Genomic DNA, 22,419 nt, shown 5'->3' with positions numbered 1-22,419 from the left:
CAATTGGCAGGCGGATTTCCTAAGTCGCCAGAAATTGTTACCAGGGGAATGGTCCCTGCATCCCGAGGTTTTTCTACAGATCTGCCAATACTGGGGGACCCCAGATGTGGATCTGCTGGCATCCAGATTCAATGCCAAGCTGGACAGGCTTGTATCCAGGACCAAGGATCCACTGGCTGTTGGGATAGACGCATTAGTAGTTCCTTGGGATCAGTATTCTCTGATATATGCCTTTCCTCCGATCCAAATTCTGCCGCACTTACTACGCAGAATACAGGAGGAACGAAATCCGGTGATCTTAGTGGCTCCAGCGTGGCCCCGGAGATCCTGGTACTCGGAGATTGTGAGGTTGGCAGTAGGGGACCATTGGTCCTTCCTTGCCGTCCAGACCTGTTGTCTCAAGGGCCCATATTCCATCCTTCTTTACGGTTGCTTAATTTGATGGCCTGGCTATTGAGACCAGACTATTGAAAGACCGTGGTATTATGGGTTCAGTCTTGTCTACTTTGGTAAACGCTAGAAAGTCAGTTTCTAGAGCTATCTATTATAAAGTCTGGAAGTCATACATTTCTTGGTGTGAGGAAAGAAAATGGAACCCTCGTAGGTATACGATTGGAAGAGTTCTCGCCTTTCTTCAAGCAGGAGTAGACTTACAGCTCCCTTTAGGGACAATTAAAGGACAGATTTCGGCCTTATCGTTTTTTTTCCAAAGACCAATTGCATCCCATTCTTTGGTGTGAACCTTTGTCAAGGGAGTAGCACGCCTGAGGCCGCCGCTTAAACCACCTTTATGTCCCTGGGACCTAAATTTGGTACTGTCAGCCTCACAGAGTCAACCCTTTGAACCTATTAGGCATGTTCCTTTTGTCCTATTGACCAGAAAATTAGTTTTTTTGGTGGCTATAACATCGGCTAGAAGGGTGTCAGAATTGGCCGCCCTTTCTTGTAAAGAACCTTTTATGATTCTTCATCAGGACAGAGTGGTCATGCGCCCTCATCCGGATTTTCTGCCGAAGGTGGTTTCCAAATTTCGTTTGAATCAGGATATAATTTTACATTCCTTTTTTCCAAACCCTAAGACTAGGGAGATAAGGTCGCTTCACTCACTGGATGTGGTGAGGGCGATAAAAGATTACTTGGAAATGTCAGCTCCCTTTTGGAAGACTGACTTTTTTGTCTTGCCTGAAGGTCCTAAAAAAAGGACAGCCGGCAACAAGTTCAACTATATCCAGGTGGATTCATCAGACTATTATCCATTCGTATAAAGTGCAGGGTTCCACCCCGGGATTTTAAAGCACACTCCACTAGAGGGATTAGTGCATCATGGGCAGGTAGCTTTATAGTCTCAGGCCCATTGGGCTTAGAGATAAGGTGTCCCCCCCCCCCTCAGGTACATTGCTTTAGGACATCCCACATAGTCATTATTATGGTGCTCTGTGTCCCGTGATGTACGATAAAGAAAAACTGATTTTTAAAACAGCTTACCTGTAAAATCCTTTTCTGGAGTACATCACGGGACACAGAGGTCCCTCCCCTCTTTCTGGGATCGTCATTGCTTGCTACAAAACGGAGGTACTTCCGGTATAGGAGGGGTTATATGGGAGGAACCGTCTTACTATTGGTCGCCAGTGTCCAATCACCTAAAGGTAAGCGTATAACCCACATAGTCATTATTATGGTGCTCTGTGTCCCGTGATGTACTCTAAGAAAAAGATTTTTACAGGTAAGCTGTTTTAAAAATCCATTTTTTACCTCCTTCCTGCCCAGGCCAATTTTCAGCTTTCAGCACTGTCGCACTTTGAATGTCAATTGCGCAGTCATGCAACACTGTACACATATGACATTTTTATCATTTTTTTTTTCACACAAATAGAGCTTTCTTTTGGTGCAATTTAATCACTACTGGGTTTTTATTTTTTGCTAAACAAACAAAAAAAGACCAAAAATTATGGAACTATTCTTTTTATAGTTTGTTATACAATTTTGCAAACAGGTAATTTTTTATCCTTCACTGATGTGCGCTGATGAGGCTTTACTGATAGGTGACACTGATTGGCACTGCTGGGACCGATGTCCCTTTAACAAGTCAGTGCAAAGAAAGAAAAGCCGATAACCGGTTTGTGTTTACATCCTTTGATCAGCTGTCATTGGGTGACAGCTGATCATGCGGTAAAGGGCCACTCTGATTGGCCATTTACCCTGATCTGTGATCAGCCGAGTCATAAGGACAGGAGACAAACAAGATATTTGGGGGGCACACCCTAAAAGATGCATTAAAGCTGGTGCAGCCATAAGACCATACAGCAGAGCAAAATATTACAGCGCACACATGCAAAAAAGACATTTACCTCCAGCAGGGCTAGTTTAAAACACCTAGACAATTTCAAAAAATATTATCAAAAAATATGGGGATTTGGTCACACCATATTGCTATATGGTGCTAAGCCCACTTACTGTGACAAAGTACCCCATGATTAGTGGGTCCTACACTATCCATAGATTGGGAGATCCTACTTCTCTGAACCATGAGAGCATAAGGACAGGAGGACATCCATGTGCGCCTGCGCTGTAGCCATCTTTCGGCTAAACAGTAGAACAAAACTCCATAGCAGGGGATGCAATCTTTATATAGCTCATAGAGTTTGCATGTTCTCCCTGTGCCTGCGTTGGTTTTCTCCAGGTACTCCGGTTTCCTCCCACACTCCAAAGACATGCTGGTAGGTTAATTGGTTCCTGTCTAAATTGGCCCTAGTATGTGTATGTATGAATGTGAATTAGGGACCTTAGATTGTAAGCTCCTTGAGGGCAGGGACTGATGTGAATGTACAATGTGTATGTAAAGCGCTGCGTAAATTGAAGGTGAGATACAAGTACCTGAAATAAAATAAATAACTAAGTGGAAGCGATTCAAGCACAACTCCCTTTGCTGTTACACAGAGGCTCCTCTCATAACCAGCTTAGTCAAATGACTCGAGAAGGATTGTGGAATGCATGAAAGTAAAAAACTTCCACAATAAAAGAGAGGATGCACTTACATTTCATCAAACATTAAAATCATGTCACAGGAATGCCATATGGGAAACAGTCGGCTGTGCATGTGAGGTAGCATGTGCTTGGCTCCGCCTTATGCAGAGGGGCCTGTTGATGACGCGTGATGAAACGCATAGGGCGGAGCCACACACACATGCTATAACGTATACGCAGCCGACACTTAGTAGGGGGTCACTGGCTTTCGGTAAGCCTTGTGTTGCTGTTCATGTCAGTCACCACTTTTTTGTGTCTTAGGACAACTTATAGACACTTTATTTTTTCACTATATTTAATTCACCGACTACAATTATTTTGTATTACTTTTTTTGTGTTTAAAAGACACAGATGAAAGCAGATGTGCTGCACCGATTGGTTTATATTTTAAGTTTAGATATGCATATTTTTGCATAGTTACATTGGTGCAGCTCGAACCAAAGTAAGCATGCATGTGTGGAAGATTCCCCTGGAAGCTGGAAATCACTGTAGCAGGAATGCTGCTACCTTCTAGGCAGCCCTGCTACTTTGTGAACACAGAAGGCTGCTTGCTCAGTGGCGATCACTGTAGTACCTGTGCCTCCTACAGTGGTGTCCAGCTTCCAGGTATGGCCCATGCAAACTTACATTGGTCCGACATGGACCAACGCAACTACGTAGAAATATATATATACACACACACACTGTATGTATATATATATATATATATATATATATATATATATATATATATATATATATACACACATATATACATACACATATACACACACACACACACACACTCCCTAGAGTACAGTCTAGTGAATAATAGTATGTTGATAAAATAAAGTTTTATGCACAGTGTTTTAACCAACCATCTCAGAACATTGGCATTGGACTCACACATTCTATACCTCATTTAAAATCTCAAACCTTTTCCTTTGCATACCAAATTCAGGGATGGAAGCATGCCACCATGGACAGCAAACTCCGATATATCACTATACTGTATGTCAAAGCTGTTCACATCTGTTACTTACGATGTGTGGACATATGATCACTCACTAGCAACATTTCTGGCACTCTTCGAGTGCTTTCTATACTACTACACACATTTGTTTATAGCTCATTCATTTTTACAATCTGGATAGTGCTGTGCTTTCATGTGGCTTGGCTGGTTATGTGGTATTCACTGTGATCCCTTATGTCCTAGGAGCTGCGATGCACATCGTGGGTTCTCCCTCTCCCCTGGCAGGTTGGTTCGGGCGGACGACATCAACGCCAGGCCTCCGGCGCTGTGCATGTGACGTTAGTATGGACATCACTGTGCTGACGCCTTGTGGTGTTCTATCAGCGCTTTACACGAGGGAGCTTTTTTGGCACCAACTGCTGAGTGGTTATTCCACCCAGGTGCTGACGCCTTCCCCTCCACATTCGCTAGCATGACGTTGGCGGCATATATACCCCTCAGGGTAAGCAAGCCTTCACTTTGGCTTGCTACCTCTGGGGTTCCACACACCAGCTGGACTTTGCGTTTGCTGGTGTGGCTTCTAGGCAGCATCACGGTAGGCCCCTTTTTTGGACTGTGGTATCTATTTTGGTGGTCAGTTCTTTCCCATTTCACTCACCATTTCCTCTCTTTTGGAGTATATTTCACTATTTGGGTGTACACCTAGGTCATCTTATCACTCACTTCTAGATACGGGCTTACCATCGCCTTCTATATTACCTTCATCACTTTTTTAGACCTTACACTGGGTTCAATATTGCTTACACTTATATATACTATTTATTGATATACTTGCACACAAAATTTATATTTTGTTCCCAGAGGTCCTGGTTGATGAGTCGCATACCATCACCGTTTTCCACGTGGGGAATAAATTCCCAGGTACACTTCACTTTTCAACATCACCTGATCCTAATGCCATGGTATATTGTCGCCTCAGCTCCCATGAGAGATGATGCAACCATTCCACCTTGTGCCTGCCACCACATGCCACACCCACTATCCAGTCTTGTAAGTATGGGTGGATGTCTACTCTTTATCTGCCGCTTTCATACTTCCTTTTTCTTCTAGTCAGACTGATGTTCATTATATCTATATATACTCCATAGATATTTCTGTAGCATACGCTCCTGATGAGTGGACACATCCATTAAATGCATCGAGATTTCTTTGATGCCACAGTTACATCATCGTATGCAACTACATTTACTCCTTTACCAACTATGTCTGATTATGTTGCAATTTTACCAACCATGTTTTGGGCTATATCATGTGATCATGGAGGTCAATAGTGGGCATGACGCCATTTGTACCTCTATGTTATGTTACTACATATGTGTGTATATATATATATATATATATATATATATATATATATATATATATAATGAAATTTATGACCCATTTATACATATTTCATCTGCATTGTAGTTTTACTTTATCTGTATTGGTATATGTAATAACACTTTACAGACCCACAGTGCGTTTTTGCATCCACTTACATGCTTCATTTAAAGTCCCAAAAACCCCCCCTCTTTTTATCACTTGTATAAATGTTATTGTTTAACCAGATTGCACAAGAATGGATAAAAGTTCAGTGCACTGGTCCAAAGCAAATAGCTGATTTGTACAAATGAGTAAAAAAAAAAACTTTCTTGGTTCATCCAATTGTGGCACCTCAGGTAAACTGCTAGTACAATTCATTGTGTATAGTGTGGTGTGTGAGGTGAATAAACGAACAGTACTACACAGACAAGTTGGATTTCCAGTCTTGTTTTTATTGTTTAACTACTTCAATTCAGATAGAACAATTCTCTACTAATACTTAAATGGAAACATAAATTCCAGTTATTCACGGTTTAACATTGTTTAGATTAAAATAAAGTTACTCTTTTGAACCCAGCTGTAGATCTTATTGCACATTACTGTTAAAAACGTTTTTTCTAGAACATTCACAACTATGTAAGACTTGCATTCTCTGTTTGTTCTTGAATAATACTATGAAACAATCTTAAAAATATATCTGTAGACTGAAGCTTTGGGAATGACTGATGGTCTTTGGTTACAAAAACTGAAATGACAATAAAATAAACACATTATACGGTGAATAAATGCTAAGGCTTCCTGTACACTGTTGCTGGTAAACGAATATTTAGGAGCAGTTTGGCATTTTTTTTTCAGCTGCCCCTGAACTCTCCTCTATGTTATCTTATCAGTACACGTACACAGGGTCGTATGTAGTCGTTTCTAGGCAGTTGAGTTTAGAAGCATTTTTTGCAAAGCAACAAAAATGCATTCAGTACGAATGTTCAGAGGCATTTGAAACGCCAATTGCCTGTAACAGCATGTAAACACAGTAACTCGCGTTTAGTTTACAGGCGTTTTTAATGGAGATACATTTTGACTATTTTCAATGAAAAAATTGCTTCTAAACGCAAACGCGGCATGTAAACTTGGCACAACGGATGTTTTTAAACGTCGATTACTATCCGTCAAGTTAAATCATTCAGAAGAGATCTTAAATGTTCCGTGTACATGAAGCCTAAAAACTCCAGAAATTTCATGGAGGTTCCCTTAAATTGCGACGCTTAAGTAGTATCTACAGTACATATGGGAAACAAAAACTTTCTCAGCAGTCCAAAATAAGAGGAGCATCCTCTTATAGCAAAAACATGTACAATAGTTTATATTCACAATAAAAAAGGTACTCAATGCTACCTTTAGGTTCCACTCCACCATTCGAGTTTCTGAAGCAAAGAAGCCTACTGACTGGAGGAACAGGACTGAGGGAACAAGGTCTTGTGAATACAAGCTATATACTGTGAATACAGTTCAGGAGAAGCTGTGATAGGTTTATCATGTTTATACGGGAGGTGCTGTGGAGGGAGGTTCTTATACATGTAATTAAATATTGTTTAAAAATTTGACTCCTGCAAAGTACAGATTAGAAATTCCTTAAAAAAAAATGTGACTCACTTTTCCGCTGGCTTACTCTGTCACAGAATAGGGCAAGGCTTTAAAGTGGAACTTAACATTTTTTTTTTTTTTGCCATAAGCATATAATTTGGGAGATTTCCCTTCACTTCCTGTCCCACAGCCAAAACAGGAAGTAGGGGAAAATTCCTTTCAAAGTGAGGAATCCCTGGTTGTGATGAGGGTCACTAGAACTAATGCCACCATTGGAAGTTTTCCCCTCTATCCCTGTTCTGGTGACAAACCAAAATTTGGGATTTTCTTTCACTTTCAGTGACAACGGTAAACAAGAGAAATGGAGAGGCTGAATCTCCCCAACAGGGACACAAACGTCAATAAAAACCTGACATGTCTTCTAATCCCGCTCTACTCAAAAAGTCTTTTAGCTATACTTTAATTTCTGGTAGAACTACATTAATTGGTAGAACTAGGGCACAGAGGTGATTATTACAGGCAAGGCTCTCCTTATACTCTTCCTGCAATAGCAGACTTGTCCTCTAAATATCAAACCTGATGTAAAACAGATAATAATAGGGAAGATGTCTGATTCTTATTACCTACACTGGAAATTATTCTGTTCCTATTCCACATGGATAAGTAGAAAACTGCCCTAATATCAGTACATTTTTTCAATAGTGATTTAACTGCGGCAAAAAATCCCTAATTGATGTTTATATTAGTATAGTAGAGCACCACCAGGTTGTAGGGTGCCTGGGCTGTTTAATAACAAAGCTAAACCAATGTTCAGGGTATCCAGAGGTGCCTAATATAAAAGAATATTCAGTCACAGCAGATCAAGCACCGAACAGGGATCCCCAACAGCACAGTAGTCCTGAGTATGATCACAACACATAAGTATCTTGAAAACAGAATTTGGCAAATAAGTGAATAAACTGTTGAATATAAAGCCCAGAGACACGTAACTCTAGTGTTACTGTTTTGTTAGTTCAAGTTTTCATGTACAATGGCCTACATTTACCAAAGCTGTTCAGAAAACATAAAACGTGGCAAAATAGCAGCACGTATTTGCCGCATTTTGGGTTTTCCCATGGCTGGTCGTCAAAACGTTCCCATCCTGAATGCGATTCTTCTGCGTTCAAGAGAGGGAGGTTGAAGCTCACCTAAATGCAGCCGCCTTTGGCTGAGAGCACTGATCGGCAGACTGTTTTCGGTCATAACCCTTCGAGTGTCGGACCAGCTGCCATACACACTTTCCAAATGTTGGCCGGTTTCCATTGAACCCGACGTTTGGCCCGTGTGTACTAGGCTTAAGTCTCAGAGAAAGGAAGACTGACTGTCTTTCAGATAAAAAGCAAAGCTGTTTGAATATCTAACTGGTAGCCAACTGAACCACAGTATAACTACAACTTAGATAAATCTCTCATACTTCTAATGTGACAAAATATATTCAATTCATTTTTTGACATCCAAACAAGTCTATAGATATAAAGTAGCTACAAACATTTTTTTCTAATATTTAAATGAAGCACTCTACTATGGCACAGCATTCGAACAATGACATCATCAAAGTGTACACAAAAGGCATAGTGACACTATTTAGGCTAGAAAGCAGAGATACGATACTTTGGCTATACCTGGTAAAACTGTCCTATTTTACCCAGCACTTGAAAGGAAACAAGGCAGAGAGATGTGTGATTATACAAGTCTTAAAGGGGAACCAGGCTCATCGATTTAATGGTTTCAAAAAACAGATTCCCGGCATGCCGGGAATGCTGTTACTTTTGCCTGTGCTTCAAACCAAACGTCAAACCATCAAATGGCAGCAAACTAACAAAGGCTAAGCTGGCAGCTTCCTTGGCTGAAAAGAATTGGAGGGTTTAGTTCTGCTTTAGGCTGGGTTCACACTGAAGCACGGAGCGGCTCACAGCAGGGGTCCGGTGCTTCCCTGTTCACTGTTTCAGGCCCTATTTCAGCCCGAATTTTTGGTTGAATTCAGACCTGGAATGGACAAGAAGACGCACCGGAGCCACTCCGGAGATTTGTGAACCGGCTCCATAGAGAGCCGGTCACAATCTCCTGACATGCAAATGGAGACCTGCATCCAACTCGCAGTAGTATGAACCCAGCCTTAAACTGCCTATAGGATGGTTCAAAATTCATCTGGTACAGCAGAAACTGGCCGAATCTTCATCCATTTATGGTTGTGACCACTCAACAGAAGTTGATCTAACGGTTAACTAACAAATGGGACTGTTGGAAACATTTTGCTGATCAGCCAGCTGCAGCCTATTAGTGTATTCTGACAGCTGAGGAGTACCACTGTCAAAATACAATGGCACAGCGGGTAAGATTCCTCCATCCACCTCGCTTGTGTGGATGGGGGAAATCGGTTTGTTTTTTGATAACAGAATCATCTGTGGCCAGCATTTCTACTAATGTCAATTGGAGATGAATTGCCTAGCAGCAGTTGTACTGAAAGTCATGTTTAAGTGTCAATCTATCCAAAACCAATAGTCTGTTTGATGCATGCTGAAGAGATGATTCAGTAATTTGCATCTTTTGGGAAGCCTAGCAGCTTTTGCTTCTTGGAATCAGCCCCCCTATTAATAAAACAAGCATGTAGGTACTTCATTTAGGTAGCATGTGCCAAAGGAAAATTTCAAATATGGGTAGGTGGATCCTAACAAGGCACAGTAAAACCAGCATAAAAATGTGCTGCAGCCCATAGAGATTTATTTACCTCTATTCTGAAGTATGGTCAGGCTTTTGGGACGTAATCTGTGGTTCCTCCTTGTGAAATGTTTTAGTTGTAGCAATAACCTATTCTTTAATGAATTCTATTAAGACCTAACTTGATTTTATCAAAACACGAGCATTGCAGTCGTCTTTTTTTTTTTTTTTTTTTAAAGAATTTGCTTTAACAATGAGAAAGTCTCCTTTCAAAATTCACATTTTATTAGGGCCTGTGATGACCAGCTTTGGGTTTGTGTCAATGTGTACGTGCAGCTTGTTTTCAGGTGCATTTAGGATCATTTTGAGAAGCTTTCGAGATCATTTGGAGTACATTAGCAGGATTATTTAACCTGCAGTCGACCTCCCTCTAGGCTACATCAACATGTTTCCAGCTGCTTTTGTGTTCCCATTGACTTGTATAAGGAAAAAGGCAGTGCTGCATTAACAAAAGCCTGACTACACTGGCCCCTAGCTTGGCAGTAGTCATGGAACAAAGATTTTACAAGAGTCAGTAAAGATCCCATAAAATCAAGCATGAACTTTTTTACTGCAAAATGTCAACATAAATTCGGAGTGTAGTCTTAGCAGGTCTCTGGGGCTTTATGACAAGAAAAAAAAATATGATTTCAGACGTGTCATACCATACTTTGTTATACACATAAATATTCTCAATGTTTGGAATCACTAAAATATTGGTATTAATCAGACTGGCTTATATTAGAATTACATGTTCATTAAACCTGTGCACAGCACATTTACTTTAATTTTACTAAAACAATAGATGTAACACTTTACAAAAATATTTATTACTACTATATAATCCATACCATAAACCAGTGTTTCTCAACTCCAGTCCTCAAGGCGCCCCAACAGGTCATGTTTTCAGGATTTCCCTCAGATGAAACGGCTGTGGTAATTACTAAGGCAGCAAAACTGATCAAATCACCTGTGCAAAATAATGGAAAGTCTAAAAACATGACATGTTGGGGCGCCTTGAGGACTGGAGTTGAGAAACCCTGCCCTAAACATCTGGAGTTCATCCTTGGTTTTCTAGGACACCACAAAAAGACAATTCCAAAAGGATTCTGTTTTCACTCCCTTAGTCTTTGTTCTCTTACAAGTAGCACCAAAATATAGTGTTAGAGCTGACAAGTTTTTTTTCTCACCACAAGCTATTAATTTGTCTGCATATTTCCAGAGATCCCAATGTCAGTTCTGAACTAGGACCATTTAATACGTTGGCTCTGCTATGTAATGTTTGCGCATATTACCCATGTCCCCCCTCTTCCCCAGGAGTCTGAGGCACCAGTTGTGAATATCAGGGCAGGACTGTTAACCAATTTATGGGCAGGGCAACAACTATTCATGTTAAATGAATGCATCTTGTGTTAGCATGGAGATGCTCACCAGTCCTACCAGTGTTGACCATGAAATGGAGTAGTCTTATTTCTATTTGTTTCATGTAGCTTGCCATAGCTTTTTGTTCTAAAACCATACATTGTACAGTTTGATTTTCCTGTTATTTCCTTGGCTCCCCCATTCTCTTAAATGGAATGACAACAGCTTTTTACAGCTCTCTTAATAATAAAATACCAACTTTTTCCATTAGTTTTAGAAACAGTGGGGAAATGGGCTTTAAAAAAAACTGCTTCTAACAATCCACAATTACAAAGGGCATTTGCTAGCCCTAAAAAACAAAGGTGTCTGAGCACAAGCGAAATTTGTTGATTACACAAAGAAGCTGATGTGATTGAGTCTAGTGTTGGCCAGTGACCCCTTAGGCCTTTTGCACACTATACTGATTAATAAGCATCAGACATTCTTGCCTGAAAAAACGCAAGGATGGGCTGTAGACCACTTGCGCACATTTGCGAGTATGCACACACAAGCAGAAAGCGTGGCTCTTGCGCATATTTGCGAATATACACACAAAAATACTGACCAGCCATTCAGATTTCTGTATTTATTTTTTTTTACTGATCAATATGCAGTGCTTGTTTATGCGCCTGTGTGTACAGGCACATTGTAAACAATGGGCTGAATTTTAGATTAGTAAAAAAAACATGCTTTACTGAGGGTTATCATGCTGCATTGTGCAAGAGGCCTTACAGGTCTACCAAAAAGAAAGGTGAGAATTCAGCACTGGCTGATCATAAGAAACTATGCTAGAAAAAAAACCTTAAAACATATTATTGCGTAAAACAAGGCCATGGAGCAGCAGTTCACTTTATTACTTCAAAATAACCTCAACACAATTTAACCAGTTTTCAGTGTTGAGCAACAAAACAATAACCTGTGATAACTCACCAACAGGACCAAATTTGCAGCCAGGATTTTATTCTGAGATTATGTTGCCCAAGGCACATGTGCAAGATGATGTCATTCCATGCAGACGTCAGCCCATTTAAGAAGGGCTGTGGGCAGATATTTATCAGACCATAACAAAAAGGTATTTGATGACAGCTAAGCCCCTGTTCACACCGGTGCAACTTGTCATGCGATTTGACAGTTCAAAATAACATGACAAGTCACACCCTATTTATGCCTCAATAGAACCATTCGAATCGGTGCAACTCTGACTTGCACCAATTTGAAAAAGGCTCCTGCACTATTTTCGGCAATTTCATGAGCAACTTGCATTGACATCTGTGCATGAAATCGCACAGATGTCGGCAAGCCACACATGAAATCAAACTGACTGGCAGTCATTCGCATTCGGTGTGAACCTGGGCTTAAACTGTGCTATGTTTTCATGTTCGCCCGTTTTGCTGTAACTTGTGCTATTGCTTACTATTCTGCAATATTTTAAAAACACAAAGAGAATTAAAGTTCGCTACTGTCCAATATTAAAAAGGAAGAAATGCAATGTTAGCAACTACTTTATTAAAGCAAATGATGAAGAATAGGGTGCGTAAATGCACTCATACACAGCCTGATAGTTGCAAACAATGTAATAGATTTGATCATCCCTTGTGAATTGTAAGGAGAAAACTATGTAGGGATTAGGACATCATTCAGACGAGTGAATGATGGTGGATAAGCTGCTGCATTCAGAGGCAGCTAAACACTTCCTCTGTGCTATGGTCACATACAAATTGGTCAATCAGGACACAATTTTCTGTGTCCAGGGCCAATCAGTGTGTCTAATCACACTTCCCAGATAAGTAGGTACATGCAAACAATGGCAGTGCTGTTTTTTCATTTGTATGGGCAGGGCTGCTAATAAGGCAGTACAACCGGTCCTGTTGCACTAGGCCCAGGCCCCATTGGCTAAACAGGGGGGCCCAAGGCAGCTTTATGGTTAATTTCTGTCTAAATGAATAGATTTCACTAGACCGCACCCCCCCCCCACTCCTACTTGCTTACCAGGGCTTGAATTACATTTCCCTTGGCCCCATCAGGTCAACAGATGGGCCCAGGAGGCGGGACTTTTTTTTTTCCATTTGCGGGGCGTATTCAGATAAAGTCAGTGCCGCTGCTCCACTGTACAGAGTTGGGGGCCTGTCAGGAAGGCTGTAGGGGCCTCATGATTTATAACAGCGGCCCTGTGTATGGGAAACAGCTATTCCTCCCCCAGCAATATTCCACCGTTAGTGGCTGCCTGTGCGAATGTGTCCTAACAAACCGGTGATGAGTGCTTTTGAGCTTCTCAAACGAGGAAAAGACTATGACAGGTCCCAGCAATACTACAATGCTAGCAGTAAAGGGGAGAGATCTTACTAATCATTGTATTTGATAAGAAATAGGTCGGCCATGGTAAGCTCTAAACAAGAGCTAAAATCTAAACAAATACTCTGGATTATTTTGACTATTTCTAGGGATAACAACAAGGGATGTCCCACAAAATAATAAATGGCACAGAAGTCCAGAACACAAAGAATTAAACAGGTATTCTAGCAAAAACAGAAAAGGCTGTGTTCAGGTAATAAGTTGGCCACTGTCAACCAAAATCGTTTAGTCAACTGGATTCCATCAGGCTCTCCCATGCAATGCAGGTGTTGTAAAGAGTAGAGTGGAACTTCCATTTTCTGTGTCAATCACTGCACTTTCTTTCCTACTGCAAAGGGCTGGGCAAGCACTCCCACTGTCAGTTGGGTGATAATGAGAATTTCATAAAGACTGCAGGTAATTGAAATAAATTGTTTAGGTGCACTGTAGCGCATGCAGTGTATGGGTGGTTCATTGCCTTTCACTTTTAAATGGCACCCCAACACACATTAGCACAAAAACACTCGACCCCCAACTCTCAAAAACCTTGCGGTGCACCAGAAAAAAATAAGTACAGGTGCATTATTGTGCTCTCTGACATGCATTGAGGACACACTGAAAGCAAAAAACTTCAATGAACACAATGCATGCACAAGTGTGGCTGGAAATTTAACGAATATGTATATGGAAACAATGGAACTTTTATAAAATTTTAACTTTTAAGCAACCCTGTTATCAAAGCTTCATGAAGGTCTCAATCATTAATACAACTTCTGAACAGAATGTAGTGCCACTTCTGACAACATAGCAGAGTCTGGTCACTCCCATCAGCCTCAACCTTATTCAAGGCCTTGAGTGTTGCTTGCCGACAGAGGTGGGTTAGTAAGAACAAAATAAGCAAATGTTATTCTATTTCACCAACAGAGTTTTTGGCTTGTTGGCTGCTTAACTGCATCATTAAAAAGCACTTAAACAGTTTACAAAGGACACTGCAAACTGTATTATTAAAGTTGACAGGGGGCCAAAGTGGTTTGGCAGCAGCTCTCAAGTTAACAAAACAGTTGCACTGAAAAGTTTCTCCATTTGAAAATGGACTATAATTACTACAGAAATTTCCAAATTCAAGTACAAAATTTACCCTGTCAATGAAAAGCTTTGGAAAACAATACAATAAATACAAATACTACTCAATCGACATTGGCAGTTTGGAGAACAGTAAATAGTCCATGTATAATCTTACACCTGGCTTCAGTCCAATTCATTTGTCACATAAATGCACTTATGAAATACAATGAAGGCAATTCTTCCAAAATGTTGCACTGCTGGCAGGTAAAACAAAATATCACACTTCAACAATTTCTGAAGCAATCTGTACCAATAAATACATTTACACTGATGCATACTACTTTAATTTTAAAACTGAGATTTCTCGCTTTAACCCCTTCCTGACAGCTGCTATTGGCTCTTAATTTGAGATTAATGCAGGGAGGTGGGGCAGCTTCCAGACACGTGACTGCTGTGATTGGCTCTCACAGCTGTCGCATGGTCAAAAGTACGTCCCGCTGGCTTCCATTTAATTGCCATGCTCGATAGCGGTCAGGAGATAGCTTGTCAGTGTGCTGGGAATTCGCTCTCTGGCCACTGCCTCAGATCACTGTGGATGCATACGTACAGGGGCTTGGCACTAAAGCCCACATTTCCTGCCACCACATACATGAGTTATGTGGTTGGGAAGAGGTTAAAGTAGAACTCTAGGCAAAATTTTTTTTCTTCAACTTGGATAGCATAAGGGAGGGTTATAACCCCTGTCAGTTATGACATCTGTGTCCTTTTGGGGAGATTTACCTTCACTTCCTGTCCTATAGCCAAAACAGAAAGGGAAATCCCTGGTCATCACTAAGGTCTCCAGAACTAGTACCCCTAATGGAAGATTTTGCCTTTATTCCTGTTCTGGGGAACACTCAGAATTTTGAATTGTCTTTCCCTTTCAGTGATAATAGTCAACAGGACAGCTAGAGGTGAATCTTTCTAACCGGAGCACAGACAGACCTGATTGGTGTTCTAGTCCTTCTCCACTTCTGTCTAAAACAAAAAAAGTGTTTTGCCTTCAATTATACTTTAATAATCAGAGGATGGTATGGAAATTCTCATTTCATGATTGCGCACTTTACCACAAAATGTGAATAATGAGAACTTTCTTACTGCTTCTTTTTTTTTTTTCTTGTTACTTCTGCAAACATTAGTGTAAAAATGCTGTGCTCTGGAAGATACGAAAAACCTCAAACCTTCACCATCTTCTAGTCACATGAAATATTTTTCAGTGCAATGCTGTTATGGGGCATGAATCAATGAACCTCTACCAAAACTTTGAAATAACATTTTTAACCCTTTCATGACTAAGCCTATTTTTGAAATTTGGTGTTTACAAGTTAAAATCCGTATTTTTTGCTAGAAAATTACTTAGAACCCCCAAACATTATATATATATTTTTTAGAAGAGAATCTAGAGAATAAAATGGCGATTGTTGCAATATTTTTTATCACACGGTATTTGTGCAGCGGTGTTTTAAACGCAAATTTTTGGAAAAGTGACACTTTCATGAATTTTAAAAAATCCAAACAGTAAAGTTACCCCAATTTTTTTGTATAATGTGAAAGATGATGTTACGCCGAGTAAATAGATACCAAACATGTCACCCTTTATAATTGCACGCACTCGTGGAATGGCGACGAACTACGGTACCTATGAATTTCCATAGGCGACGCTTTAAAAATTTTTTACGGTTACCAGGTTTGAGCTACAGAGGAGGTCTAGGGCTAGAATTATTGCTCTCGCTCTGACAATCGCGGCGATACCTCACATGTGTGGTTTGAACACCGTTTACATATGCGGGCGCGACTTCCGTATGCGTTTTCTTCGCTGCGCGAGCTCGCGGGGACAGGGGCACTTTAAAAAAAAATTTTTTTTTTATTTATTTTATTTATTTTTGTACTTTAATAAATTGTGTTTAAAAATGTTTTTTTTTTTTTTTTACTTTTATTGCTGTCACAAGCAATGTAAACACCCCTTGTGACAGTAATAGGTGGTGACAGGTACTCTTTATGGAGGGATGGGGGGTCTAAAAGACCCCCCATCCCTCCTTTACACTTCAAAGTATTCAGATCGCCGAAAACGGCGATTCTGAATACTGTGTACTTTTTTAAATTCGGCGCCATTGGCAGCCGAGTAAACGGGAAGTGACGTCATGACGTCGCTTCCACGTTTACAACAAGAAGGCTGGAACGAAGCCGCTCACAGCTTCGTTCCAGCCCGCCCCCAGCCGTCGAAGATTCCCGATTGGACACCGGGCCTCCCGATCGCACGGGAGGCCCGGTAACAGCGGCGGGAGGAGGCGGGAGGGGGGGGATGTCCCCTCCCACTCCTGCGGTATAACAGCCGAGCGGCTTTTAGCCGCATCGGTTGTTATACTCGGGTAGCCGATCGCCCGCTGGAAACAACGGTACCGGGATGATGCCTGCAGCTGCGGGCATCATCCTGGTATAACCCCGAAAAGCCGAGTACACATATGTGCGTACGGTCGGCGGGAAGGGGTTAAGTTGTCACACTAATGCCGCGTACACACGACCGTTTTTTCCGTCGGAATGAACTCTGGCGGTTTTTGACGGAGTTCCACTGAAACAGACTTGCCTACACACGATCACACCAAAGTCCGATCGTTTAGAATTTGATGACGTACGACGGGAATAGAAAAAGGAAGTTCAATAGCCAGTAGCCAATAGCTGCCCTTGCGTCGTTTTTGGTCCGTCGGAATAGCATACAGACGAACGGTATTCCCGATAGGAATTGATTCTGTTGGAAAGATTTAAAACATGTTCTATTTCTAGGTCCATCAGAATTTTCGAAAGAAAAAGGCAGATGAAGCCCACACATGATCGAAATGTCTGATGGAATGATTCCGTCGGACCTTTTCTGCCGGAAAGTCTGGTCGTGTGTACGTGGCATTACACAGATGGCTACTGTCTGACACTACCCCTTGAAGGCCAATAAAACTGGGTTATGTAAAAGGTGGTTTCATAACATTCATGGATTAATAGTGTGATGAAGCACGTGTTTAGAGGAACAGAATATGTTCAAAATGTGGAAGTCAAGCTGAGAACTGGCTCCCAAGCTCAAAGACAAAAAAATCCAAACCTACCAAATGTCAATTTTGTTGTCCTGTTCTTACTACAATGACAGCTAGCACATCTCCTTTTGATGTGCAGATTACAGCGCTGATAATGGATTCACCTGCAGTGAAAGATTAGGCCTTCCAATTTAAATTGAAAGAAAGAATGTATATATCCCTGCTGCTGCTTACAGACAGAAGCCTGTATAGTAGTAACCCTCACTGATTAGCACCTCCAAGTAAGAAGCAGAATGCATAACACTGTATACTTTTCTGTAAAAGTGGAAATTCTCTTTTACTGCCCCAGAACTGGTATGTAGCCTTTTAATCTGTCTGCTTTTCTAGAAATTTTTTTTTTATGTAAGCGTTGTTAAAGGATAACTAAAAAGGCAAAGCTCTTTTTTTTTTTAAGGAGATTAGTACACCTGTCAGTAGGGATGCACCAACATTTCGGTTGTGCATTTTACTGTGCTTATGGTGTGTTTTTCATAGGTCATGTGATGCAAAAAACGCATCAAAAACGTAACATGGGTGACATAGAATTTAAAGGAATACGTTTTTCGTGCGCTAAAGGTGACAATAATGGGCGACAAACTCATATTCATTTAAATTCATGATATTAAATAAAAAGTTGAATATAATACAATTGTATACAAAAATACGTATTTTTTTTAAAAACTGTCATTTTCGGTTTTGGCCAAGTGCATCCTGCATTTTGGGTACCAAAATTTCCATTTCGGTGCACCTCTACCTGTCAGATTTTTAAAGCTGTCTGTGTCCCTGTTATGGAGATTTACCCTTTATGTGTGTCCTGTTTATCATTAACATCAAAAGTGAAAGAAAATCCCAAATTCTGGGTGTTCACCATATGGGCAGTTTCACACCAGGGTGGGGAGCGCATCATCAGTAAAGCGCTGCTAGTTTTAGCAGCGCTTTTCAGCCGCTAACAGGTCGCTTTTAACCCCCGCTAGTGGCCGAAGAAGGGGTCAATACCACCCGTGTAGTGTCTCTGTCAAAGTGTTTTGCAGGCACTTTGCCAGCGCTGCCTATTCATTTCAACGAGCAGGGGCATTTTAGGAGTGGTGTATACAACGCTCCTAAACTGCCCCCAAAGATGCTGCTTGCAGGACTTTTTTTTAACGTCCCGCAAGCGCACCGCTCCAGTGTGAAAGCACTCGGGCTTTTACACTGGAGTGACAGTTGAGGCGCTTTACAGGTGCTATTTTTAGTGCCTCGGTGTGAAAGTGGCCTAACAGTAACAAAGGGTAAATCTTCCAAAGAGGACTGGTGACAGTCGGGGATTCCCTGAACTTTAAAGCAATTTCCTCACTTGTTTTGACTATAGGACAGCAAGAGAAGGGAAATCTCCCCAATGGGACACCCAAAAAAAAAACCTGACAAGGGTTATAACCCTACCTTACTCTATCCAAGATGAAAAAAGAAGTATTGCATTTAGTTCTACTTTAAGCTTCAGACTGCAAACAGGTATGCAGGTAGACAAGAAAGTTCTCTGTAATCTGGATCACCAGCAAAATTATTTCATACTCCATAGAAAAATTGTTTTAGAATAGGTGATTCTGCAGCAGACATAAAGCAGACTGGAACCCTGCCTGCAAAAACCTCATGACAAATGGATTACATGCTGGCCAACAGCAACCACAATAAATGGTTTAGCAAAATAACAAATTTGAAAAAAAGATGAGACTATGACTGTCCAATGTACTGGGAATGCTTAATGCTAACTAAGCAGACCTTATATCAGAGTGCCACAGCAGTCACAGTCTTACTCTCCATGGCTGATGGACAGGTATCAAGCACTTGGACATATATACTTTAGGAATTTTTTGTAGAACCCACGCACTCTATTACTCCCACACTCTAGAAATTTTGCCCACCTTGTTTATCCCCACCTTGAATATAACCAGCATTGAAAGAAACACTCGCAAGAAATGGAATAGGTCATGAGCTCTCGTCAACTACCAAAATGACTGCCACTTAAGGCTTTCGTTTTATAGAATACCCAGAGCAAATGGCAATGATGTGCAATAACCCATAGCACCAATCAGAAAAAGAGGCTCAATTCTTAGAGAGTTATGATGTCTCCAAAAAAGATGCAAAATAATAAAATGAAGTGAAACAAACAAAAATGAAAGTGGATCAATCAAAATAATACTGAACAATAGGTTTCTGGATAGAAGATTTCATATCTGCTTTAACTTGTCTCACTCTTGACTACAGTCAAATGCAAACCAGGCAAGAAGCTGACAGACAACATTACTAAAAGAAAATAACATTTTAACTAACAAGATAAAGTGTCAATCCTGTAAAAATAAATTGAATGTCATGTTGGAACTTTCTTTTGTGTAAAAATAAATCATGAGGCTACATTTCTTTAAAACATATAAAAACAAATATCTTGTGTTCTGTAAAAGGGAGTTTAGGACCTTCTTTTTCTTTCCTATGAGGTCAAGAAGACACATTTCCAGAAAATACACAACCCCCTGAGGTGAATGAACAGGCCGGATTACAATCCTTTATTAAAGTAGACTCTCTCCAGCCCTGGATTGTTTTCCTTGATGTATGTTTGAAGTTCAGGCTCCAGGCGTGACACAGACATTGAGCTAGACAAAAACAGAAAGATTATTAATTAACAGGTTCAGGGTAACCTTTGAGACTAAAAGGAAGGATGACACTGAATCTGTGACGAAAAAACTCTCCTGCGCTCGGGTATCTAGAACCTCAATATGTGGTATCTACCGTCTTGCAGCCCTCCTCAGAATAATGGGTATTCATGGACTACAAAAAGAGAAGAAAGAAAGGAGGGCGCACCGGCCTAGTGCATTACCACTGATAGCATTTATTAAAAAAGATAAAACAGCAAATGGATACTCACAAACGAGCATGAATGACAGGCATGAACAATAGCTGCAGGTGAGCAGTGACAAACATCAGTAAGAAACCGGGACCGGACATCAGATGGATGAGGCAATGGCTGACGCATTTCGAGGGAGAACCCCTTTCTTCAGAGCCTAAGCGTGTAGTCCATCTGATGTCCGGTCCCGGTTTCTTACTGATGTTTGTCACTGCTCACCTGCAGCTATTGTTCATGCCTGTTCATGCTCGTTTGTAAGTATCCATTTGCTGTTTTATCTTTTTTAATAAACGCTATCAGTGGTAATGCACTAGGTCGGTGCGCCCTCCTTTCTTTCTTCACTGAATCTGTGACACCTGAATAACTTAGCAGCTGCATAACTGCGTAACGTAACATTTAAAACTGCACTCCAGGAAGATATAAGAAAATGAATTTGGATTTATCTGTAAATCCCATATATAGAAGTATAGTACAGAGCACAGACTGGATATTCAGGGACCCTGGGTTATAGGCTTACCGTCAGGTAATTGATCAGTGGTAAAGCCCCCCCACCCCCCACCCCCCAAACTTGAGCATACCCCTATAATCTTACCCCACTCAATAAGGTCTCAACTTTTTAGCAAGCAATGCAGAGTAACACAGGAACAGAGGGAGGGGTGTTCTGTACTGTACTCCAACATACGGAATTTACAGCCAAGTCAAAATGCCTTTATCTTAATTGTGCATTATAGGACAAAGGCTGAATATTCATAGACCTTCAGGCATTCCTAAGCAATTAATCAGTGGCATGGGAGACTAGGCAAACATAACTGTACCAAGGGACTAAACAAAACAGAAAGGAGTTAAGGCCCAACTCAGAGTGCTGCTGAAAGAAACTTGTGGCCAAAATCTGCACCTGCAGAGGCCTGGGCATCCACCTGGCAGAATATGGAGGATATGTTAACCGAAGACCAGATAGCCTTACAAAGCTGAGCAGCAGATGCCTAATGGTGGAATTCCCAGGAAACCCCACCGATCTGGTAGAGTTAGCATGTAAAGGTCATGGAGGTACCATATCTATTCGAGTATAGGCTCTTACAATAAACAGCATTATCTACCAGGCAATAGTGGACTTGGAGGTAGGGTGTCCTTTTGGAAACCCTCTTGGCAGGACAAAAAGAGTGTCTTTTGTATAGAGACTGTAGTTTTTGACAGCCCTGACTACGTCCAAATAATGGAGAGCAATTTCCTTGGGATGCCTCGGAGCAGGTCACAAGGAAGATACGACAATATCTTCATTAGGGTGGAAGGCTGACCTAAGGAAGAAAAGAGGGTTTTGGGGGCTAAGACTACTTTGTCCCTGTGAAGGATCAGCAAGGACTCCTTAGGGCCACTGAGACATGTCTGATATATGTGATAACCACCAAGGCAGCCATTTTGCAGGGGAGATCACCCGGGGGGTTCCCTAATGGGTTGTAAAGGGTAGTTTCTGCAGAGCAGAGAGGACTAGATTGAGATCCCAAGAAAGCATAGGGTGCTATAATGGAGGCCTGATCTGTAAGACACCATGAATAAAGGGTTTACAATAGAGAGAGAAGTCAAAGGCTTTTGAAATAGGGTAGACCTGGCCGAAGCCTTAAAGCGGGATTAAACCCAAAATTGTAATAGAGATCTATGTCCACCACCCAGTGGATTATAACGAGAGCTGCAGCGTCTTTAGTGATAGAATTGTTTTCTGTGATCAGGATTACCAGCTGTACTTGGGAGCTTTCTTGACCAGCGCATGAACTGGTGAAGTATTTTGTGTGTTTTTTTATATCTTGGACATGGCCGAAGCTTTTAAATCAGGATTAAACTCAAAGACAAAAATGTAATATATTGCAGATTACCAATCCTTAAATATTGTGGCTGTATTAGTTTTCCTTTTTTTAGGCTTTTTTTCCTCCCTTTGTTTTTACCTGCTGATCTGGCAGGAACATACCGTATTTATCGGCGTATAACACGCACTTTTT

The 22,419-nt window shown here is 41.0% G+C and overlaps 1 protein-coding gene across 1 annotated transcript in view; it reads right to left on the bottom strand.

Annotated features, from left to right (window-relative positions):
• Positions 1 to 5,772: 5,772 nt before the first annotated feature.
• Positions 5,773 to 22,419, bottom strand: part of LOC141132330 (sideroflexin-1) — a 112,428-nt gene continuing 95,781 nt past the window's right edge. The window contains exon 11 of the mRNA XM_073620610.1: positions 5,773 to 20,177. Within this exon, the coding sequence (XP_073476711.1) occupies positions 20,081 to 20,177 (97 nt within the window). The 3' untranslated portion in view covers positions 5,773 to 20,080. The remainder of the gene's footprint in view (positions 20,178 to 22,419) is intronic.

This window comes from Aquarana catesbeiana, linkage group LG03 (assembly GCF_042186555.1).
Source record: "Aquarana catesbeiana isolate 2022-GZ linkage group LG03, ASM4218655v1, whole genome shotgun sequence".
NCBI classification, from domain to species: Eukaryota; Metazoa; Chordata; class Amphibia; order Anura; family Ranidae; genus Aquarana; species Aquarana catesbeiana.
The sequence above is the reverse complement of the archived record's forward strand: the minus strand, read 5'-3'. Positions and strand labels throughout refer to the sequence as shown.